Genomic DNA, 24411 nt, shown 5'->3' on the forward strand with positions numbered 1-24411 from the left:
CTTGGGACAAGAACAGCCTGCAATTTGACAATAGGAAACAGGAAAAAATAAAATAGATTAAGGATAGCTTTGAGAGGAGAGGATAAAAACTCTGTCATGGAGCTCTGGACCATCAGTGGTCTGTGTCAGTCCCAAGAACCTCATCCCATTGGTCTAGCCCCAGTTCTACCTGAAACTGGGTGCACATATCCCCTGTGCTACATCCACTTCCTGCAAGGAGGTGGGTGCCGGGATGAGATGGAGGGGAGATGGGTGAAGGGTCTGTTTCATGAGGACAGAGAAGGGTAAACCCCCAGCAATGGGAAATCACCCCCAGAGCTGACATCACTTGTGTTCTGCCTCCCCAAACCTGGCATGGCCGGAGGCACCAGAAGAGGTGAGCACTTTGCAGCATCCCCTCTGGGTCCCCAGGGTCCCCAAGGCCTTGCTTAGCCTTGTCCCAGGTCCCTTCCTTGTGACAAAGGTGACTGTCATGACCATCTCACCCAGTGATGATCTCAGCTCACCGCTCAGCTCAGATTGCTTGGTGTGCCATATAACTCCATCTGTCCTGGATTTTCCCCAAGATCTCAATACAGCCATGGCTTTGTGTAAACTAGAGGCTCAAGGCCACCCTGCTCCTCCTACCATCAGCAAAGATGCTCAGGAGGTGGGGAAAAAAATAAGAAGAGAAAATTCCCCTTGAGCAGATGGTGGGAGGTACAGAGGAACACAGGTGGCTGTTGGGTCCCATCCCAGGGGTGGCTGCCTTTTAGGGACTGGGGTTATTCCTGCCACTGGCTGTTTCTTACAGGCACTGACAGGGAGTTCAGGCCCCCTTTACCTTTTCCCACTCTGTGGAACCAGTGCCAAGGGCTCAGGCAGTTGCTGGGGACTGGGGAGCTCAGGAGTCTGGGGCAGCAACCCACACCTGCAGCTTCCCCAGGGGAGCAGGTGACAGGCTTGGCAGGGCACAGCATGGCCAGGGGCCCACTGACAGCTGGGTGTGATCTCCCTCCGTGGGGGTGAAGGGACGGGGAGGACAACTGGGCCATAAAGATCCACCAACAATAACTTCCCTCTTCTTCTTCTCTTTGACCCATTTATCACTGGTGGTGGAGTTTGTGCTGGGGAGGAGCCGGGTGAGGAGCCCTTCATGGGCTCCCCAAGGAACATTTCAGCTGCTCAGCTAGGGCTGAAGGGTGCTGAGAGGGACCCTTGGTGCCCCAGGATGCCACCTGCATTGGGGTCCCATGAGTGAGCAGATCAGGGACTGACAGAGCCCCTGGGGGTCCCCAGCTGGGTGGCAGCAAGTGGCAGTACCCCCTCCATCCATCCTGGAGACCCTCAGAAATGTGTCCAACCCGGGGACCTCCTCCCAGTCCTTCAGACCTGGTATTCCTGGTAGAAACCAGGTGGAGAACAAGAGCAGCCAGGGCTCCCTCGATGCTCCCTGGGGCTTGGTGCTGCTATCTGTGATCAAGTGATGCCATCTCCTGGAAGGAGGAGGGCTGGGAGGTCCCTAGGGCCAGGCTGCACGTAGCTGTCACAGGTGGAGCAGGGAAACCATCCCATCAGCTCCTGCTCCTATGAAGGAGGCACTCAATATGGGAAACCAAGTCCTTCCTTGTCCCCCAGCTTGCTCTAAAGCCCACCATGGTTTCCACAGGAGAGGGAGATGCCTGCAGAGAGCCAAGTAGGTGTCTCCCCTTTCTTCCCTTTTCCCCCACAGCCTCCTGCCCCACCACCTCCACACTCCCTCCAGCTCCTATTGTTCCCAAAGGCAAATCTGTGGCTTCAGACCAGCATATCCCAGAGCTGCATGGCCCCACTCACATCCCAGCCCAGCCAGGACCTTTCACTCATTCCTTAGTTTCTGAATGCCCCAAGAGTAACCTCCCCTCTCTGGCAATGGAGACATCAGGGCAACCCTCTTGCAGAGGACAGCCCCCTGCCTCATCTGCCTCAGCCCCACTGCAGACTCCTGTGTGGCCTTTGGTGCCTGAACCACCCCTGTGCTGTCACTTGTGTCCCCATGCTGAGGAGAGTCTGCAGAGCTGGTCCCCAGGGAGATGGGTGCTGGACTGGGACAGCCCCAATGGATGTGCCACCAGTGCTGCCTCTCCCTGTCCAGGGCTCAGTGATCCTCTTTGGGATCTGGATCAGCTTCCCTGGCAAATGCAAAGGCCACAAATATTGTGACTATCCTCAAGAGGGCACTGGGGACAGGGACACACGCTGGCATCCCTCATCACTTCCCAGCACGTGTGGGTGCTGCTCTCAGTGGGTTGGGGTTGTGACTCCCCCTGCACTGGTGGGGAGCATCCTGGTTTCACTCCCTCGCTGTGTTTCAGGCTCGAAGCAAGCAGAGGGTTAACGATTCCCACATTAAGTGGCTGCAGATGTGTGGGAAAGTCTGGGGCGAGCGGACGGCATCGTTATTAGTATTCACCCAGGAGCCTGTCGCTGCCTCCCGGGGCTCTGCCGAGCACATTTAATACCGAGGTTCGTGGTGGGGGTTAGGAAGAGTGCGTGGGACAGGGTCGGAAAGGCCCCGAGGTGGGAAAGGCAGTGGGATAACATCGTCTGCTGGCTGCTGCCTCCTCCGAGTGCCCCAGCCCAGGGGAGGTAGGGAACTGGCCAGCACCCACAAGGACACAGCACCACACGTGTGTATGGCCCAGTGCTACCTCCTGACACTGCTGGCACCCTGTGGTGTCCATGGCCAGTGTTTCCAGTGCTGCAGGAGCGTTTCCAGTGCTGGGGAATGCTGCAGGATACTCCCCAGCATGCCCCCCTTCATGTTATGATTGGGCATGCGGTCACTTTGGAAGAAGCCCAGCACTTTATGCCTCCCCTTTTTCCCTGGGCACTGGTGTTACCCACCCTGGCAAAGCAGGATCACACACACTCACATGGGGTACAGGCTCCTCTGGACACTAGGGCAGAGCTTTAGAGATGCTGGATGAAGCCTTTTTGCAGCTCCCTGCAGGGCTCAGGAGCTGGATCCAGCCAGGAGCAAGTGCTGGCAGCTGCCACAGCAGATGGGCTGCCCAGATGTGGTGCTGTGCTCCCTGGCACCCACCACTCCTCTCTTGTGGTCTGCAGCCTGACACCACTTCAGAGCAATGCTGAAATTCCTGGGCTGACTTAGAGTTGATAGAGGCACTGAAAAACTGGAGCTGGAACAAATCTGGCCCTCATCAAACTTTCAGAGAAGTGGGGTAGGCCAACATCTGCTGCTCCTTTCGTACTTGCCTGTCACCTGCTGGCACATGGTACATGCTGACCCTGGCATGGCTGTTTCCACCACTGTCCTGGGTCACCTGGCCCTGGTCTCTCTCCTCTATGTCAGGCATGGGATATAGGCTCTTCTCTATGGTCCCAGCTCTTTCTGGGATGGGACAGGAGTTCAGAGTCGTACTTTGATCCACATGATGCCAGAGCAGACCAAATACCCTGGAAAGTCCTGCCTCAGCGGCTGATTTCCCCACCAGAGATGCTGCACTACATGACCTCAAGCCCCCATTAGCACTTAACAATGCTTATTGAGGCTGGAAATCTCAGCTGAGAGAGGTCTGGCATCCCACACTGCAGCTGTCCCAGCCCCAGGGGGACCACTGGGTCCTGCAGCACCACGAAGGGGGGTGCAGGCACCAAAAATAGAGGTGAGCAATGAAGGGCTGATGAGGCTGAAGTAGCAGAGCTGCTGCCCTCCACCCACACACTTGCACAGGCGAGTTCCTCTGGCTTTGGTGCTTCCTCTGAGCTGGCCTTTCCCAGGAGCTGTCGTAACCCCAACGTGCTGTTCCTAAACAAAGTGTGCGGCTGTGGATGCACCCTGGGGATGTACAGAGTGGGCTGACATGTGCTTGTCGGGATGCTTTGGGCTCCCCAGGCTCTCTCAACATCCCCAGATAATGAATCCTGGCCTTCGCTGACTGGGAGGTTTTGTTTGCCAGATTGTTCCTGGTCCCAGCCTGGAGTGGGTATTGGTGCCATCTGTTTGCAAAGGACAGAGGGGGAATATGTCCCATTTCAGGCTCAGGGTGCTCTGCCCTCAAGCATGGTCTGTGTGAACTTTTCCACCCCCTGCCCATCCCAGGTAGCCCATCCCCAATGCAAGGGGCCCAGCAGCATTGCACCAGTGGGTTTCTCTCTCTCCCACTCTGTCTGGAGCAGTCATGTCCTTGGAGCGGGGACACTGCCAGGAAATAGCTTTGCTGAGCAATTCCCAGCAGCCCTTAGGTCCCCACACATGGACCCACCAGACACATCTTTGTCCCTTGGGAAAAGCGTTGGGAAGAGCCATGTGCACAGCACGTCCCCTCTGCCGCCTGCCCCCCACACGAGCTGCTCTCACGCTCGCTGGCTCCATCGGCCCAGGGAGGGGACAGGGCCCCTGACACAGGGACACCAGCAGGTCTGGAGTTGGGGAATCCATCCAAGCCAGGCCTGCATCCCTCCTGCAGCTATCCTGGTGCCAGGGCACGGAGCTGGCACACCAGCCCCAGTGGCACACAGGGATAACCTGGGTGCTGCAGCCTGGCTCTCCTCACCCTCCACAGCTGCACAGAAGAAACACCTCCCCTTTGGTTTTCCATAGATACAAAGACAACATGGAGATAACGCAAGATAAGCAGCAAATCTCTTGGGCTGGTCCAGCCAGGGAATCATTCCCAGTGGCCATTGTGCAGGCATTTACTAGCTTGGCAGGACGGGATGAGGCTGCCTTGCAAAAAAAGGCAGAAACCCAGATTTCAGCAGTGTTGTCATTATGGGCAGGGCTTTTTAAATATTAGACAGGAAAATTAAAGGAAGATGGACAGGTATCTTTTTAGGATAGCCAGTGCAGTTTTGCACTTTTTCTCATTTGGATCAGAGAGAATAACACAGAATGGTTAAGGTTAAAAAAGACCTCTAAGATTATCGAATTGAATCCACCATTGCCATCCTCACCACTGAACCATGTCCCCAAGTGCCACATCTAGAAATTTTTGAACAGTTCCAGGGATGGTGATTCCACTAGTTCCCTTTGCAGCCTGTTCCAATTCCTGACCACCCTTAAGCATCCCTAAGATGAAAACGGTGGCAAGAAGTCATGGGTCAAAATGCAAACTCATGGGTCCAAAGATGACCTGTCCCCTGTTGCAGTGCTAAATTGAAAAAAAATCCCCTTCTGGACACATGATAAGGTTTTGCCTACTGGAAGTTTTTCAGAAACTCGATTTGAACTCATTAAGATGCTGGGAGGATTTGAAGCTGTTTCATCACCTGGATTCCATCCCCCCAGAGCAGTAGGGGTGTAGGATATCTGAGATGATGGCACGGCTGAGGTGATCTCCCCTGCCACCTCTGCAGCTCTGTGCCCTCGGCAGCCCCAACAGCCCCAAACCCCAGCTAAACACACTAAACACACCCTCTGCTGAGGCGTCCCGGTTGCAAAGACCTTTAATTCCCCTTTTCTGAAAAACAAGAAGAGCTGCAAGGGTGCATTGGTGGTCCCCAAGGGGCAGTGGGCAGTCGGGGGTCAGGGGCCAGGAGCTGCAGTGCCAGCACAGCACAGCACAGCACAGGGAGGCATCTGGGGGGAATACACGGAGTCAGTTCAGTACAGGCCTTCTTTAATAAAAACATGAGTCAGCTGCTGGCGTGGGCAGTGGATTTTCTAAACATCCCCTCATATCCTGAGAAAGGGAAAAAAAAGAAAAAAAAAGAAAACGGGAGGGGGGGGCTTGAGGGAAAAAAAGAGAAAGAAAATAAAAGAAAAAGAAAACAGGGAAAAAGGCCAGAATTGAAAGCAGACACAGGGAGAGAGCAGCTCCTTCCCCCCGGTTTAAGGAGGCGATAGTCGGGCTGGTCCGAGCTCCTTTTGTTCCCTGTTATCCGGGCCGTCATCGCCTGCCCCATCGCAGCCCGCAGCAGAACTCCCCTCTCCTCGCAGCCACTTTGGCTTCTCCTCCTTTTAATTTTCTTTATTTATTTTTATTTTTTTTTCCACCCATCACACTGGTCCGCCGGGCGTTAATCTCAAGCTCTGCTCTGCGAAGGGTCCCCACAGAGGGTGGAGGGAGGAAGTCGGAGGAGCTCCGCTCCTCATTGGCGAAACAGCGTCCCCCCTTCTCCTCCTCCCGAGGTCTCTTTTATTTATACACGCACACAACACGCGTGCACATCCCTCGGCCCCGGGCTTTGCTCCGAGGAGCCTGAACCCCCTCCCAGCTGGGCTGGGGGCTGCCCAGGGCACTGCTGACATGCACTAGAGGAGCGGAGCAGGGGCTTGGCCGCAGCCCAGCCCTGGCACAGCCTCACCTCGCCTCGCCTTTTGATTTGATTTTATTTTTTTTCCCCCCCCTCCTCCCCTTCCACTTCATTTCTTTCTTTCCCTCTCTTTCGCCTTTAAGTGGGAAAGCCCTGCCGGCTGGGGAAGGCTGGGAGGGCAGGGAGAGCCTCGGCAGGCAGCAGATAGAGAGTGCGGAGGAGGAGAGGAAGGAATTTCGGGGACGTGCGGCGCAGGCACTCGGCTGGTGGGACCCTGCCCAAGGTAAGCTCTCGTCCCGGGGGCTGACTCGCCCTCCTGCTCAGCTCTGGCTCTCCAGATGGGAAATGTCCCTTTGGAGCTGGTACAATCCCTAAGGATCCTGTCCCTGAGCCAGCCCGTTGCTCTGGAAGGGGCTTTGCTCCCCTCCAAGGGGTTGGCAGCCTGAAATGCCCCACCAGGCTCTGGGGAGATGGTGTTTGGTGGAAAGGAGCTGAATTCTGTGGCATCTCAAGGGAAAAACCATGCCATTAGCTCTCACCAGGTCCTGGACTGGGACGGCTGAGAGGAGCCCAGGCGATGCTGCGGCTGTAGGACAGGAAGGGGGGACCCCACTGCAGCAGGAGTAGGGCCCAGGTGATCTCTGCTTCTCCCTGGATCAGGCTCTGCAGGCTGGTGGCTGTGGAAGGGCTGGAGTGTGCACGGGGCAGAGGCTGCTCACCATGCCCAGCGAGACATCCTCTAGAGGTGTGAGTGTGCCCCACTGCAGAGCAGGGTCACCCCACTGCCAGCCTGTCCAAACACACCCACGGCCATCCCTGAGTGCAGGCTGCTCCAAGGGCCATGTCACCTCTGTCTGTGGCCAGGGCAGGGCTCCTGTGCCTGTGGGCCATGGAGAGGGAGCCCTGCCCTGCCCAGGGTCTGTGCCTGGGAGTGCTGGGTACTGGAGAGGGCAGAGCTTGGTAAAACCCTGCTAGGCATGGATGTGGGCAACTACTCTGCTGTCCTGAAAGCACAAGAGCTAAGGGCCTCCAGCAGGGCAGAGCTGGTCTGGAGCAAAGCTCTGACAGCCCAGGGGTGAGCATGACCTGCGGGTCTTTGGTGCTCACTGTGGGCTCAGAGTATCCAGCTCCTGCACTCACCTGCCAACTGAGAGTCATTCAAAACAGAATTTGTGGTGGAAGGAGATGTTGTGCTCCTGGTCCCAGAGCAAGTGGGGTTTTTGCTGAAGCATGGGGCAAATAGCTTAAAGCAATTGGTCTGGTGTGCAAACCCTGTGTTGGTGGAGGCTTGGCATCCCCAGATCTTTTCAGAGGGTCTCCCATTGATGACAAGGATTAGCAATGTTGAGACCCAGTACTTCCCAGGGGCCATTGAGGGGTGGGTGAGAGGGTCATTTCCCCATCAGCACCCTGCAGGACAAAGTGCCTGTGCCTCCCATGCGCTTGGGAAAGGACTGAGTTTCATGTGGTCCACATAAGCCAGTGTCAAGGATGTGGCTCTGGCTGGCAGAGGACACAGGCCAGGCTGGCTTGGAGGGGGAGCTGCCAGGCAGCTGCCCTTGTTGGGTCTGACATGAGGCTTGGAGTCACCCCTTGACAGGGATGTCACCCAAGCTTGGGTGTGCTCTGGCTGTTGTGGCAGCCACCAACCCTGGGCAATGTCCCTGAGCCCAGGAAAGAGCCTGAAATCAGGCGGTGCATCAGGAGGGATTGGCGTTTTGGACAAGCACCAAGTCACAGCAACCCAATTGCTGCATGCACAAGGCTTTTCTCTCTTCCTAAAACCAGCTGTCCCTTCCTCCAGCTCGAGAGCATGGTCTCATAGAAGGAGCAGGCAAGAAGACAAGAGCCACTCAGTTCCCTGTCCCTGGATCACCTCCTGCATCCCTGCACAGGACTGGGAGCGTGGGGTGCCCGTGGTCAGTGTCAACACAAGCATGGGCAGCTGCAGTACTGCAGCCAGGGAGAAGTTTGCCATGGCTTATTGTCCACAGTCCTGGGCACATCTTGTACTGCAGGGCTCTGGCCTGGGCTTGGTCCTCTGCAATCCCTACATGAACCACCTGGGAGATGGCTGAGCACACATCCTACACCCTGGGATGGCACCAAGCTGGGTGGGCAGCTGGTGTGCATGGGAGTGTGGGAGGATCCCAAGAACTCCAGCAGAGTCCAGAACCAACCAGAGTGACTGTAGTGGACACAAACCAGATTGCAGCATGGTGCCAGGAAACCCAAGCTCTTCCCGAGGGATCTGATGAAAGATGGATAGCTGGAGGCAGCTCAGAGAGGCAGGGTGGAGGGAATGGGTCCTCCCCAGCAAGCGACACTGAGTACTTCAGCAGGGATAGACATGGAGTGTGGAGGCTCAGGGACAGCAGTGAGGACAATGAGAAGTCTAGATGAAGCTGCAAAGAACTGGGAGAGTGGCTGATGTGGCTCATTGGTCACTGGGTGTTGTGGGAAGGTGACACACAGTCTTCATACACAGGAAAAGTCATCACAGAGAGAAAAGCGCTTTTAGGGGAAATGTCTGTAGGATTAAAGACAGAAGGCTGAGTTTCTTCAGCCTCACAAGTCTCAAAGCACGTCAGGGAAAGCTCTGGCTGGGAAGACATGGGCACAGCAACAGGACAATGACACCATGATCTCTTTCAGCCTCATTTTTGATGGGTCTGTGACAGGATTTCCAAGGCATTCAGAACACTGTCAGGGAGAGGAGAGCACTGAGCCTGTCTGCAGCAGTAGAGCAAGACAGGATTGTCTCAGTGAACACCAGAGGAAAGCTGAGATTAAGAAATGCTCTCTAGCTATGGGAGTGATTCTGTGCAAAAACAGACCTTGTTGGCTGGACATGGCTTTGGCCAAATGTCCAGCTGCTGCCAGAGGCTCCAGGCAGGGACTTATCTGCCTGGTCTTCAAGGTTCCTTTGGTGTTGGTGACTTATGGGAAGTGGGATGGGACTGCAGTGCTGTCCAAAGTGTCAGGCTCCAGCAGAGCATCTTCCTGGGATGGAGTGGCAAAGGGCAGGGAGCAGAGGTGGCTGAATCCCGTGGGAGCACAGCGCCGGCGCTGGCAACAGGGGCTGCCTTTGACCCAGAGCTGGAAGGAGCTGGGGACCGTGTGGGCTTGGGGTTGGCTGGATGTATCCTATCCCTGCAAGGGAGGATTGGAGCTGAGCACTGCATGGAGTTTGTTTGTTTGTACTTGAACCAAGGGAAAGAAATCCCCTGGAGAGGAGCTGCAGGGGGAGGGTATAGACTGGGTATTGTTTCCTGAGGGGCTGGAGCAGCTCCAGGAGGCTCCTTCCGCTCCACCAGGCAAATCGGACATAACGAGGCTTGTTTTAGGGGTGGTTGTTCCCCCTCCTCCTCTCCCCCATTGCCTAATTAGGGTTCCCAAGCTAAGCTCACCTCTGTCCTGTTCTGCTGCCACTGAGACACCTCCTCCTGGAAGGGCAGCACGTTCCAGCACCGTGGGGAACACGGAGCAGTGCCAGCTGTGACAGGGACACGTGCTGGGGATGCACAGAGGGGTGCTGGCATGGGTCACGTGCTGAGCAAGGGGGTCCCATGGGCCCATTGTCCCCCAGTCTGGTAACAGGAGCTGTACAGTGATGTACTGCCCCTCACACCCTGCTTTTCCAGTATCCCTGGGTGCACACCGGGCTGTGGCATACCCTGGTCTGTGTGTGTGACCTTCCCTTGGCAACCCCCCGCCTGCACAGCCAGAGGATCATGGTGTGAGGAGCCGATGCAGGGAGTGGGGAGCTCACAAAACTCCCACAGAAAGGCTGGTGCCAGGAGAGCCAGGGTGGGCAGTGTGTGGTGTTTGTCCTGCACCTGTGGATGGGCTCATCCTCTCCAGGCCATGCCTGCAGGGGCACCTGCTTATCCACCCAGGAATTCACAAACACTCACTCATCCTACACTCTTCCTTGGCCTCGGCAAGAGCCAGTGTGTGATGGAGCTGGCGGGAAGCTGTGGGGTGCAGGGAAGGATTGGAGAATGCAGGGATATATCAGGGCACTGCACGGATTGCTAAACCCTGGAAATCCACCAGGAAACAGATGGAACACCTTCTCCCTGCCGTGGAAGGGGCCTGGCAGGTCTCCATGGGCAGCACAGGGGTGATGCTCCTGAGGCCGCAGGAGATGGGCAGCCCTGCTCCTCAGCCCCATCCTGCCAGGCCCTCTGCCTCCCCTCTTCCGGCCCAGCTACCATGAGAGAGAGGCTGTGACTGAAATCTTAATGCTACCAAGACCCAGCAATTGGCACCAATTAAATTGCTACATTCATGTTTGAATTGCTTTAACTGGCGAGACACACTGTCTTATTTATACAAAAAAATATGTTTGCTTGTGGGTTTGTCTGAACCGGTGCCAGCAGAAAATACACCATTTCAAGCCCTGCACTCTTCAAGCTCATTCTCCTCTTCCAAACTGGAAGTCACCTTGGTTTCAGCCTTTGCCAAGCAATGGTGGCAGAACAGAAACTGCTTTCCTCGGGGCTGGGCGCTGCAGGCACCACGAGAGGGGTCCCCTCCTCTTTCCCCACAGGCAGCTGCCAAGTTTCCTTCTCCAGCCTGGGAGCTGTTTGGGAGAATATGGTCTGATTCAGGAACAGGACTCAGTGCCCATTTAAAAGCTGCACTCAGGGGGAGGGCAGGGGGTGCTGGCAGCTGCTGGTGCCAAATCCTGCCTCAGCTTCTCCTCTGGAGGTTCTGACAGGTTCTGGGGGTAGGGGCTGTTTGCAGAGCATGGGTGCAGAGGGGAGCTGATTTCTGATTTGTGACTGAGAAGTTATAAAGGCCCTGCATACGGGTTGGCAAGAATGGCTTACACTGCTTGTACAGACCAGCAGGAGATTATCCATCTCTGCAGTCCTGGTGCCAAGTGACACCATCCTGGTCTTCCTGCCCCATACATGAGCCTGTGCAGGAGAGGGCAGAATCAGCTCGCAGCACCAAGAGCTGCACCAGAAGTTGCATTTTGCTCCCTCTCAGAAATCCAGAAGTAATAGGGCCAAACAAAAAACCCCTCTGAAAGCAGCCTCTGCCCTTCGCACCCAGCACTGCTGGCTCCATCCTTTCCCACCCTGGCCACAGTGCCAGGCTGCTCTCCAGTTCCTGCAGATTGGCAAAGGGTGCCTTGACCACAAAGATGGTGAGTGCCTAATCCCGGCCACGAGAGCCTAAAACCCCAGAACAAAGCAATTAAGTTTGGGTCCCTTGGAGGCAGCTGCGAGGAGCTGGTGCATCCACAGAGATTATCTCCTCCTCCACAGATCTCAGGGAAATGCTCACAAGAGGATCAGGTTGCTCAGCCTTTGCTGGGATATGGGGCTGGTAAGACCACAACACTCTGCCTACTCCTGGGGCTTTACAAAGCCCCTGCATCCTACTGGGATTTAGGATGGCTTTTTTTCTCATTCTGCCTCAGTTGCCCTCCCTTCACAGCTTATTAGGGGTTAATTAGAGCCATCTGGGACCTTTGGCTCCAGCCCTGACCCCCCCAAAGCAGCCACCCTGGATCAGTGTCTGTGAGCAGGTGATGGAGGTGCTGACTTGCTGGGGACTGTTCTCCTCCCTGTGCAGACATCAGCAGAGAGCTCCCCTTGAATCACTGTGGGAAGGCAGACATGGCTTTTTGGCAGCCATGGGACAAGAGTGAGGAAGGCCCTGGGGATGCCAGGACAAGGGATGAGAAGCCAGGATAGTCCCTGATCTTGGTTCTGTGTCCCCTGCTTTCCTCATTCTCTGCTCTGGTGGGGAGAAGCAGCAGGTAAGCAGATGGACTCTGCTCAAGACATGCAAACCCCATCCAGTCTGACATCCCCAGGAGCTGGGACCCCTAAATATGCCAATTTGGGGGTGGAGGGATTGGAGAGCTCTGAGTCACTCAGCCAGCCCCAAGGCTTTGCTATCCAGTTGGAGGGGCCAGCAGGATGTGGGGAGATGTGTGGGTGCTGGTTTGGGTCCCTGCAGCCATGTTCATAATTGACATTGCTCACATATTTGTGAAACGGCGTGGTATGTTCTCCCAAAAATGTCTTTGCTGTCAGGGGTAATGGAGAAATTCAGGGACAGTCATGGCTGGCCCTGGCTGGGCTGTGTTGGATATTTTAGAGCATCCTACTGGAAAACAGCGCTGGGAAGGGCTGAAATGCTCCCAAGGGGCACATTTGTACCTCCCTGGGGGGGTTCATTGCGCTACAAGGGGTGAGCCCTGAGTCTGCACAGGGCTGCTCCCCACACCCGCTGAGAGCACCCCCAGACATGCACAATGCCAGACTGAGGGCTGTGCTCCAAAACGCTGGCCAGCCTCCAGCACCACCCCAGAAAAGTCCCAGCACCACCATGAGCCGGTCCCAGCACCACCATGGCCCTGGCACACACTGTCTGCCCCAGGGAGACCAAGGTGGGCAGGATTTGACCGGGGTGAGGAGCAGGGGATGCAGCAAGGGACAGCTGGGCATTGCCTGGCACGTGGCAGCCATTCCTCCCAACACCCCCTCCCTCCTTCCCCAGGCCCAGGTGAACCCTGGTCCTCACCCAGGGTTTTCCCACAGTCCAGGCCAAGCTGCAGGCTCGGGGGAGCAGCCTGCGGGGTCTGGCGTTTCCTCTGAAGGTGGAAGCAGGGGAGCATGCGCGGCCAAAAGGGCCATGAATGCCATAACTCGGGGCTGGGGGATTATTTATAACACTGGCACCTCTCCAAACAGATGTTTCTTTTTATTCTGAACTTGCACTAAATGGGTCACTCATTTCCTCTGTCTCCCATGGGCTTAAAACAGAGGGGGAAAGAGGAGGGGATATGGGTGAGAGTGCAGGGCTCGCCCTGGTCCCACGTCCCTCTGTGCTGGCTCCTCACAGCGACAGTTGTGGAGAGCCCATGGCTGGAGATCTGCTGGATTCTGTGTGTGGACACTGTGGCCTCCCCTCACTCGGACAGGGAGGATGGCCATGGTCAGGCTGGGCTGAGTGGGGCTTGCCTCCCCACCCCATTCCTCACGTGGCTGACCCCAGGGCAGCTGAATCACTCTGCTGGGGCTCAGTGTGGACTTGTCATCCCCCATGGCAGTCTCCCTCCCCTGCTTCAGGGTCACAGTCCTCATTTTCATCTTTCTGTTGGATGCTGTCAAAGCCTGTGGCAGGCTGGCCTGGAGGAGGCTGGGTGTGCCACCTCGTGTGCTGACATCTACTGCAGGACCCTCATGACCACACAACCACTTTCTCCTGGTGCCACTGAGGCTGGGGACCAGAATCTGGGGTCCTGGGCAGGGGCTTTGGTCATGTCAGATCTGCTCCCCGATGCAGAGGTCAGCAGGAGAGCCGTCCCCTCCTGTGGACACAGTGTCCCTCGGCTCATCCCCAGAGGTGGCATCTGCCCATGCTTTGCCTGTCTCCTAGAGACCTCAGTCCATACCCAGACTGTGGCTTTAGTCACATCTTCACAGCCAAGGAGCTCTCACAAAACCACTCAGAGGGTTTTGGCATTAATGACACTGTCTGTGCTTGCAAAACTTCACCTCCCCCAGACTGAAACAGCCCCAGATCCAGCACATTGCCAACAGGTACCCAGGGCTCTCAGCATCCTCTGGTCTCACGGTGTCTGGGTTAAGCCTCAGGGCTCCCTTGGCACTGGCAGGTGGCCAGGTGAGGAGGGTTTTGCCCCCAGGTGTTCATCTCAGGGCAGGGATGGTCTGTGGGACACAGAGACTCCCCAGCCTGGCTGCTCCTCAGTCTGGTTTCAGATTTCCTACTCCTGTGTTTTATCAGCAGGCATTTATGGGCCTTGGGATGACAGGGTCCCCATGTGTGTGCTCTGCCTAATTCTAGCCTTTTGCTGGGAAAAAGAAAAAGGGCTCTGTGGTGATAATCTGGCCTGTGAGTAAACACGGTGTCATGGGAGCCAAGGGACCCCAGAGGAGAGATGTTGCAACTCTGGACAATTCCAGCCAAGGGAAAAAAAAAAAGAAAAAGAAACAACCACTCAGTTTTATTTAGATTAAAGGGTGGGAAAGAAGCAGTTGCGGAGGCCAGAGGGAGGGTGGCAGAGGAAAACAGGACAAGCCAAAGAGTTTCACTGTTGGACAAGCAAGGTTTGGGTTTCAGGGGTCACCAGCCTTTGTTCAGGAAGCCTTTGGCCTTCAAAAGCAGGGGATGGTGCCCCCGTCCCCCTGCCAGGAATGCCTTTGCTCCCTGGCCGTGAGCAGTATTGATCACAGGATCCATACAGGGAATTTTCTATTGCATATGGGCACCCATGATCTCACTTAATGACTCAGATGTGCTTAGACAAAGAAGAAATAAAGTATATTTGACTTCCCGCTAATTTGCACCAGATGTCCCTTGCCTGCTTGGCAGGGCGGCGGGGCCATCAAGCATTGTGGGAGCGCCTGGAAGCACAGCCCTGCAAGAAAAGGGGCTAGAAATAGAAATCCAGAGGAAGGGAAAGGATTGGCAGCTGTGTGAGAGCTCCGTCCCAGTCAGATGAGATGTCCCCATGGGCAGGGCCAGCATCCAGCACCTCTGCCCAATACCACAGGAGCAGCGATGAGGGCAAGGAGAGCATGGCCAGAGATAAGAGCAATGTGGGCAATGGATGCAGGAATTGCCCCTGGAAATACAAACCAGAGTTTGCTGAGAGGTGGCTCAGCACCCTGACTTCCAGCAAACACTGCATCCCCTTGCTGGTGCCTAATGGTCTGTAGGGACCAGAGCTCCTGCCAGGGTGGCTGTGGCTGCTCTCCCAGTCCCCAGCATGCTGAGCCATCCCCTTCCCTGTGCACCAGCTCTGCAGGCTGGTTCTCAGCTCCCACAGCTCTGGGGGTGCTTGTGGGACCCCACACACACTGGTTATGCACAGGGCACTGGTTGTGGAGAGGCAAGAAACATAGTCTAGGCAGGCTGGGAGGAGGGCAATGGACTGGGAGGACATCCTTGGTGTTCCTAACCCATCCTGTCCCATGGTTTGTGATGTTTACAGGGCTGGAAATGGCCCTGTCCCACATGATCCGTGCTTGGGGATGGGCAGTGCCATGCAGTGTCCGTGCCAGCAGTGACTGCCCTGTGTGTTGTGCCAGGATGCTGGGAGACACACAGGGAGCAAGTGCAGAGGGAAGGGGGCTCAGAGTATGGCAGGACACACAGCAAAGTCAGAGGAAATTCATGCCTTGTTACCCAAGAACAGTGAAGACTGAACCCACACAGCATATTTTGGGCATTAGCAAAGGCATCTTAGGCTTATGAGCATTCTTAAACAAGAGAGGTCTGGAGTGGGGGAACATTAATGAATCAGTAGGGTTTGGTGATGCTTGAGCTGCTTAGCAGGGCACTCTGAGGTGCAAGGAATAGTAGAGATGGCTCCCTAAATGAAGATGGTACCATCCCCAGCAAAGGCTGGATACAGCTCTTGTACCCAAACTCCTGGGTGTTGCCCTGCTCTGGCTGCAGAAATTCCTGTCCAAGTTCATCAGCCACAGAGGCATCAGCCCCCGGCCACTCGAGCGAGGGAGTGGGAGAGGAGGCGCAGGAGAAAGCTCAGCTGTCATCAGATTTGGGATGCAGGAGAAATGGGAGCGGGCTGCTCTGGAAAGGCTGTGTAGTCATGAGATGGGGAATCATGAGACTTGAATCCCAGTGCTGGCGCAGCCGTGGCCCTGGCCGTGCTGTTTGACTTCTGCTCTGTCCCTCTGGCCCGTGTTCTGTCTGTGGGATCACAGGCCATCAGAGCCCTGTGCTCAGTGCTGCAGCTGCTCGGGGATGTTGGGGTGGCCACTTTTATTCCATCCCCAGAAACCCCCTCAAGAGCTCAAGGCTAGAGATGCTCAAAGAGGATTCCAGCGGTGCCTGACCTCAGCCAGCCCTCAAACATTTTCCTTTGCCAGCTGGGAAAGCCAGCAGCCCCAGGGTTGGCTCAGCTCTCCTCATCTCCGCTGCAAACTCGGCTCTCTGCTCTGCCAGGCTGGTGTGATTACAGAGGGGAGATAAGGACAGGCAGTGTCTGTGTCACCAGTCAGGGACAGTTGCCTGTATCTGTGTCTTGTTTGGACTCCAAACCCTCCCAGACACTCTCAGTCCCTCAGTGCCCGGCTCTGGCCTGGCTGGGCGTAGCGTGGGGGCGAGCAAGGACGTGCCAGCTGTCGGGGACCAGCCTCCCCCACGGCACTTGGCCAAGCCCCAGCGTGGCCCCGGGGACCCCCCCTGGGACCTGAGCCCCTGGGGAGCAAAGCCACCCCACAGGGATGTGGGGCTGAATGTGGTGTGGGGCTGTGTCACCCAGCCAGCGCTGCTGCCCTGTGAGCCAGCCGACCTCCTGCCTCCTCTCCCAGCCAAATTCCTCCTTTAGAATAATAAACAGTGTGGCTCAAGAGAAAAGCTCCTTTCCCTGCCTGGCTAGGACTGGTTTGCCTTCACATCGAGGAGCAGCAGAGGGGCAGAGGGAAGGTCTGTACCGGTGCTGGGGGGGAGGAAGGATGGTGAGGGGTGTAACATGGGGATGGAGAGTTGGAACAGCACCTTGGTGGCTGCAAGGTGGGAGGCTGCCAGGGAGCTGCAGGGCTGAGTGAAGGGTGCTGGACATGGCATTGCTGCAGGAGCTCCCTGGCCTCCATTAGTGTGCCTGGATGGGTGTAGGCAAAGGGTCCCACGGCTTGAAAATACTCAGGTGTTGGCTTGTGGGAAGGATGTAGGAATCTGAGGGGTGTGTGGCACCCTGCTAACCCATAGGGGTGAGAGGAGATCACCCAGGGCAGCTGATCATCGTGTAGGTGCCGGTGTTTGGGTCCCTGGGTGGGATTACGCCTGGGTGCCTGCTTTCGTATCACGGGGTGGGATTGCTCCTCCTCGTCTGGCACTCTTAGCGGCACTCACAGTTCCTGCTAAGAACAAAAGCTGGGACTGAGGAGAGGAGCAAGCGCTCTCGAGGCTGGCAGGGTGCTTTGGCATCCCTTGTGAGATGCCTGTGCAAGCACACGTGTGACAGGGAGGGGACAGGCTCGTCCCTCTGCCCTCGCAGGACGGGCCGGGCTCAGCCCCGGCCGGAGCAGACAAACAAGGGAGAGGTCACCGCTCTTTGAGAGATGTTGCCACCCTCCCACTCTGCTTGGGAAGCATCTCCAAGAGAAATGCCTTTCTGCAAAAGCAGCCGCTTTATTGAAAGCAGCGCAGGCGGCAGGCGGGGGCTGCGGGGCTCTGCCAGCCCAGCAGCGGCACTCAGCCGTGCCCGGCTCCCTGCTCCGCCTGGGCAGGGCTCTGGCCATCAGTGACCCTGCAGAGATCACTGCTGGGTGGGGACAGGAGCCAAGAGCTCGCCCGCAGCAGGACTGACAGTGACAGCCACGCTGCACGGGCAGATAAAAGCTGGGCATGAGTTCGGGGGGATCTTGGCCGCTCACAGACAGGTATCGGGGGGGCCGGGGTGGTGGATACAACCTGGCTTGTGCGTGCAGCCAGGGAGGGGTGAAAGGAGAGGATCCCAGTTGTCCTTACGACCTTGAACATTGAATAATGGATGAATCACACACCTCTGTAAAGCAGAATGGGGAAACGAAGGTAATTGTTCTCATGGCAGTGCCTTGGGGGGCAGAGATTAGATTGTCCATCCTTCTCTCTCCTGCAGCTTGGTGTTCTGAGGGTGGGTTCAGAGAGGTCACATTCATGTACAGCCTGAATTTCACCTCGGTCCTTTCATCCTACCCACCCCCATCTCTTGCCCGAAGTGCTCTTATCCCCTCTGGCAAACGAAGAGAGAGAAAGAGTCATAGAGGTTTTTTTCGGGAAGAGGGAGATGGACGCTGCTGAATAAGCTGGAGACCTGGAAGGATTTGTGGTAGATCAGACTTCTGTTGAGCCAAAGCAAGAGAATAATAAAAACATCTGACAAGTGCACGTCATTTAAAAACCATTTCCTCCTTAACATCAAGCAGTCCGGGAGGCCGCTCCAGGGCCAAGAGGCAGCGGAGAGCTCAGTAAGAGGCCGGGTCAGCAAGTCTAGATTGCCACTAGCCCTCCTTGAGCCTGGCAAGAGCTCCCCAGAGCACTGCCAGCATCACAGGGGGCTTCTCCTCGGGGTCTGCCCTGGGAGGTGGCCCAGGCAAGGCAGGAGCTCAGCTCTGGGTTGCAGCATGGTCGAACTGTGAGGTTCAGCTCCATGCAGGAACATCCCCAAGTTCCCCAGGGAATTCATTTCCCCCAGGCTTTGCCCAGGCACAGAGAAAGCCTTTTCTCTTCCCCTTTGTCAGTGTGTTCATTTTGCTTTTCAGAATGACTCGTTCCCACCCCTGCAAGCACCATGGGGAGGGGTACCTGTCACCCCAATACACAGGAGACAGAGCCCTGCTCTTAGGGATCTCTGGCCTCATCTCTTTTGGCTCCTGGTTTGTGCCAGGGAGGGCTGAAAAAGCTCTGTGGAAAAGATTTCTTGAGAAATGTTGATTAGAAGGGTTTTAAACTAAAAAAAAACTCTTAGATATTCTCTTAAATTTATATATTTAAAAGTTAAATCCAAGAAACACAATTTTTGGTGGAGTTTTTTCAGGCTTGTTGTGGCTTAACCCCAGCCAGCAACCAAGTGCCATGACAAGGCTTCTTTTATTTCATTGGAAGGAGCAAACAATGTGGGAGGGTTGAAGGGGATCTGTTTTCTAGCAAGTTTTATCTCACTGTGACTGAAGGAAGAAAAACTAAGGAATAAAGGCAAATGGTAAAGCAGAGGGAGGGAGGGAGGAAGACAGGACTCTGCCAAGGAGGGGAGAGGTATTTCCAGCTGAGATGAGCAAAAGTTGACGCAATTGCTGGAGCCTCCAGCAAAATCCCTGTTTACCAGTGGGAGAAGCCTTAGAAACTGCAGATCCAGCATGAGGGGGAAGCACCACTCCCCAGGAGGGAAAGGCTGAAAATTGGACAGATGGAAGGTTTCTGAGGTGGACAAGTGAGGCCAGGGCTTGGGTGGGGGCTCAGGGACCCCTGCCCAGGACAGCTGAGTGATCCCTCCTCTGCTGAGTGCTGTGCTCATGTCACTTTGCTCTTGACAGGACTCAGACGCCCAGCCCAGAGCCCAGCATGCTGTGCCCCACTCTCAAGACATGTCTCTGGCTCCTCATCCTCACTGGTGAGTGCTGTGGCTGGGCAGGGGTGTGAGGTGGGAGGAAGGGGGCAGTGCCATGGGGAAGCACTGGGGTGCACAGCGTGCTCCAGGCACATCTATCCCTGCTGATGCCTCAGATCCATGGGCTGGCACAGTCCTGTGGCGGGGTGGATGTAAAGTCCCCACCTGCTTCATGGTGATGCACAGCACAGTGAGAGGAGGAGACCTTTCCACAGGCAGCAGTGCCAGGTGTGCCCAGACCTTCCTTAGCAGACACCTGAGAACCCACATTAGCTGGACACCCCACAGCAGGAGGGATTTGGTCAGATCCCATATATCCAACAGCCCCTCACAGCAAGGCACCAGGGCTCCTGGCTGCACCTGGTGCAAGTCCCTGGAGCTGTCCCCAGCTGTCCTGTCCACCTGTGGGGACACCAGAGAGGAGCATGTCACAGCCCCATTGGGACATCTGGGCAGATGGTGAAGCAAGGCAGCTGGGAGAGACATGGGGAGCCATTCAGGAAGACCTTGCCTGCTCTATTACTTCCAAAGGATTTCCTGCAAGGTTTTGCTTTCATTCCTTTTTCACTTTCTTGTAAACTGACATTGTTCCAGCCTCGTCTGGGTCCTGTCTGACATGTGGACAGTCAGCCAGAAGAGCAGGGAATTGCCTCCTATTCTCCTTGGGGATTCTCCACCCAATATTGCCACAGACAGCAATTAGCTGCATTGAACACTGCTGAATCTTGTGGTGTCTGATTTGCTCTCCAGTAAGGGTTGCAGGAGGTACAGGGAATTAAAGGTGACCCACCAAGGTCTCGATCAGCAGGACATTTTTGAGGAGACCATGGGTTTGTCAGTGGTGATTACACTAGGGAAGGCAAACTCAAGAAAGTTATTTTTCAGTGTAAAGGCTGACACTACAAAGCAAACACATTGCCATGAGGTGTGCTTCTCTGTGGATTTCAGAAGAATTCAATTTGGTCTCATGTCACTTCTCTCTCAGGTCTGCTGGAGGTAACGTTTGGGGACAGCAGGCTGCACATCGAACCCAGAGACACTGAGCTTGTCCTCAGCCTCCACAGCACCTTCTCCCTCCTGTGCTATGGGGACAGGGAGCTGGTCTGGGAACGGGAGGGACAGCCCCTCACTGCCTCGCTGGAGCACAGGGACGGTGTCTTTGTCAGCAATCTCACCCTCAGGAACGTGACAGGCCATCACACCGGGGAGTACACATGCACCTACAGCCCTGAGCAGGCTCCAGAGCCAGCGGAGAGGAGAGCCCTGTACATCTACGTTCCAGGTAGGGGACAGCATGTCCTTGCCTCTGGGCTTCCATGGGGTTTAGCAACCAGGAAAAAGAGGGCTTTGACTTATTGTTCTGTCTCCAAGCAACTGGCCTCCCCAAATCCCTTCTCCAATAGCCCTCATGGTAGGTCTCTGGCTGTGGCATATCTCTGTTGTGCCAGCTCATGGAGAGTGTGGTGTGTTGGGACAAGTGGTGGGGGAGCAGTGGTGCTCAGTGGTGCTGGGTTTCTCCCAGGAGACATTGTATGAGCACACAACATGCAGCTCTGCTTTCCCAAGGGAAGTGTGGGAAGAAGCATCCCGCTAGCATGGAGTCAGGGCCCTGTGGTGGAGAGTTACTGGAGGAGCACAAAGCAGCCCTGGTTAAGCTTCCAAGCAGCTTTCTCTAACCAATGTTCCCTCTTTCCCACAGATCCCTCCCTGGTTTTCCTCCCTGCAGTCACCTCTGAAGAGCTCTTCATCTTCATCACAGGCTACACAGAGGCTGTCATCCCATGCCGTGTGACCAACCCACAGATGCAGGTCACCCTCTATGAGAAGAAGGTGGAGAACCCCATCCCAGCTACATATGATCCACAACAGGGATTTAAGGGCTTCTTTGAGGATAAGACCTATTTCTGCCGGACATTTGTGGATGACCAGGAGGTGGATTCAGACACTTTCTATGTCTACAGGATCCAGGGTGAGCTGACATTGTTTTAGCACACCTGTGCACCTGCTGTGGCTGTTTCTTCAGGCCAGTGGCAGGAGACACCAAAGCTCTCCTCCCGTCTCCTCAGTGATGATCAGTTTGGAGGCTGGATTTAGTCCTGTCTCCATTAGAAAATGGGTTTTGCCTACAAGTCAGCTCCATCCCTCAGGGAAGACAGTTTCCAGTGGACCAGTCTCCCCAGGGTAAATGGACTGGGTGTCCACTTATCCCTTCATAATTCATTCCTTTCTTCCACCTTTCCACAGTGTCATCAGTGAATGTCTCCATCAGTGCAGTGCAGACCATGGTGCGCCAGGGAGAAAATGTCACCGTGATGTGCACCGTGAGCGGCAACGAGCTGGTCAACTTCAACTGGGACTATCCCCGCAAGCAAGTGAGTGCTCCACACCCACAGGCTCTGGGCAGCAGCTCCAGCCTTTGCTCAGATGTGCCATGGCAATCACTCATCAATATCCCATGCCAGAAGTTATGGGTAGCCACGCAGAGAGGTTTGACGGGGATGAGCTTGCAGCTGTCTGTGATCAGTGCATGTTCCCTGTACTGAGGCAGCCAGACTGGGGTCTTCTACCATTTTCTCCCCCCTCCCTGTGAGCCCAATGGCAGAACACGTTTTTGGCTCCTCAGACCATGTCTCCGTGTCCCCTTTTTGCAGGCAGGGAAGGCTGTGGAGCCAGTGACTGACTTCCTGCCTGGATCCACTCATGAGATCCGCTCCATCCTCATCATCCAGAACGCAGAGCTGGAGGACAGTGGGACCTATGTCTGCAATGTCTCCGAGGGCTACCATGAGAAAACGGACAGGAAAGACATCACCGTCCAAGTGATCGGTGCGTTGCTGCCCACACGCCCAAAGCCAGCAAACCGTGTGGGCGTCCAGGCAGGATGTCCCAGAGTGACCCCCTCTCCTCTCTCACAGCCTCCAGCTTTCTACCCTCCTCACTTCTGCTCTAAGTAACCATGACAGTGAGCCAAATCTCACCCCATGTCACCCCTGCCCGCTTCTTGGCTTCAAAACATCCCAAATTTCCCTTCATAGCTTTTGTGACCCTTTAAAACTCTTGAGGGTATCGGTAAGAGTTCCTCTGCACTGTGCAGTGCCAAGGTGATGTGAAGACATGCTGTTTTCTGTCTGCATCTGACCTTCCTTCATGTAATTTGAGGAAACTGCCCCATCTCCATTATCTCCACAAGATAACAGGCACATGCTTCTGCCCTGTGAGCTCCTCTGTTCCAGTGTGGCTTTGCACCCACACTCCCCTCAGACACAAACCTGAGGTCTTGAGGGATGCATCTGGAGCTGCCTTACCACTTCTGGGTGTTCAAAGAGTTTTGCTCCAGATCCATGTTTATCCAAAGGACCAGGGAGGAGGTTGTTCCCCTCTCTGACCCCCCTCTTTCTCTTGCCTCAGAGCATGGCTTTGTGCACTTCCACACCCACCTGCCCAGCACGGTGTATGCTGAGGTCCACAAGAGCCACACTATCCTGGTGGAAGTGGAGGCTTATCCCCAGCCCAGCATTGTGTGGCTGAAGAACAACAAGACATTGACCATGGAGAGCAGCAGCGAGTTCACCATCACCAGCAGGAACCTGTCAGAAACCAGGTACGGGCCCATCATTCCTCCCCAGGGTGCAGAGAGGGGGTAACTCACAAAGGAATCTCCAAATTGCTGGTTGGACACAGCTGATTATTGAGTAGTTTTCTGTGAGTGGATTTTGAGCACTCCTCAGGTGGGTGGGAGCTGGTTGTCTCCAAGCACTCTCAGTCCCTGGGTACCTTCCCACATCCCATCTGGGACTGTGTCTCCCCCAGGTACCAGACAGCTCTGGTGCTGGTGCGGGTGAAGCAGGAAGAAGGAGGATTTTACACCATTCGGGCTTCCAATGATGATGATGAGCAGGAGCTCTCCTTCCATCTGCAGATAAATGGTGAGGATGGGCATGCACACATATGGCTGAGGAGAGTGGGAGCAGCCTCAAGGGGTGGCACCATCCTTTGCTGCAGAACCCCCAGAATGAAGCCCTTACTCCTGTGGTTGCAGCTCCAGAGTGGTCTTGCTTAAGGAAAGAGATTTCAAGCAAGAAACTCACTTGGGTGAAATATCTCACACTTGGCCTCAGAGCAAGGGGGACAGGGAGGCAGCACAGACACATCAGCTTGGCCCAGGGTAGTAGATTAGAGATGATTGTACAGCTGTGATGTCCAAGATTTTCCTCCACGCTCACCCTGCTCGCCAGTCAAGCTACATGGGGGTAGATCTCCTCCATAATCCCCTCAAACTTTACCCTTTTTGCTTTTCCCTTTCAAAAATAAAATACAATGGACGTGATGAGTCCTACCTCATCCCAAGACTATGGCAGGGATGCAGTAGACTCACATTCCCCAGAGGAATCATGTTCCCCTTCTATCCTGCAGTCAGAAAGAAAGATTAATTCACATCAGTGTCTTTTTGTTTCAGTGCCAGCTAAAGTGGTGGATCTCAAGGAGAACAGCAGTGCCAGCAGTGGGGAGCAGACAGTAACATGCTCTGCTGAAGGCATGCCCCAGCCGGAGATCAGCTGGTCTACTTGCAGCGACATCAAATGGTGAGTGGAGGGATGGAGGCCATGAGAGCAGCTGGGCTTTTATTTGTTAGAATAATAGGCTATTACTTAATTGTATTCTGGTGGCATGTGGTCCCTGCTGCCTCTCAGCTGTCTTTATCCCCTCTGGACCAGGTGCAGCAGCAAGGGCCAGCCCACCCGGCTGCTGGGGAACGAGTCGGCCGAGATCGGCGTGCAGACCAACGCCTCGTACCACGCAGAGCGGCAGCTCTACCGCGTCAACAGCACCCTGCAGCTGCACAGGGTGCACGAGCCCCTGCTCCTCAGGTGCACTGTGCAGAACTTCCTGGGAACCAACTCCCAGGACATCACTCTGGTCCCACACGGTGAGGGCTGAGACAAGTTTTGAGCCAGCAGTGGGGAGATTGACCTTTCTGTGTCTCCAGCCTGGAAACCTGTGTTCTTCTGCCCCAAATGAAGCTTCCTTTGGGTTGAACAGAAAAGACTGTTTCAGTTGCAGTG

At 55.4% G+C, this 24411-nt stretch overlaps 1 protein-coding gene across 5 annotated transcripts in view; it reads left to right on the forward strand.

Moving 5' to 3' along the window:
- Window positions 1-6018: 6018 nt before the first annotated feature.
- Window positions 6019-24411, forward strand: part of PDGFRB (platelet derived growth factor receptor beta) — a 31055-nt gene continuing 12662 nt past the window's right edge. Inside the window, exons 1-10 of one of the 5 annotated variants that reach the window (XM_005523570.3) lie at window positions 6019-6523; window positions 19275-19351; window positions 20334-20630; window positions 21048-21317; window positions 21593-21720; window positions 22000-22174; window positions 22757-22949; window positions 23159-23274; window positions 23805-23931; window positions 24064-24275. In XM_005523570.3, the coding sequence (XP_005523627.1) occupies window positions 19303-19351; window positions 20334-20630; window positions 21048-21317; window positions 21593-21720; window positions 22000-22174; window positions 22757-22949; window positions 23159-23274; window positions 23805-23931; window positions 24064-24275 (1567 nt within the window). In that variant the 5' untranslated portion in view covers window positions 6019-6523; window positions 19275-19302. Of the gene's footprint in view, window positions 6524-16653; window positions 16687-17633; window positions 17643-19099; window positions 19172-19274; window positions 19352-20333; window positions 20631-21047; window positions 21318-21592; window positions 21721-21999; window positions 22175-22756; window positions 22950-23158; window positions 23275-23804; window positions 23932-24063; window positions 24276-24411 lie in introns of those variants that run through there. The other 4 variants (XM_088063488.1, XM_088063490.1, XM_014253181.2 and 1 more) reach the window with 4 other exon arrangements.

The sequence above is a fragment of the Pseudopodoces humilis genome, chromosome 17 (genome assembly GCF_049639895.1).
Source record: "Pseudopodoces humilis isolate 2021_Gansu_Grassland_sample_001 chromosome 17, ASM4963989v1, whole genome shotgun sequence".
Lineage (NCBI taxonomy): Eukaryota > Metazoa > Chordata > Aves > Passeriformes > Paridae > Pseudopodoces > Pseudopodoces humilis.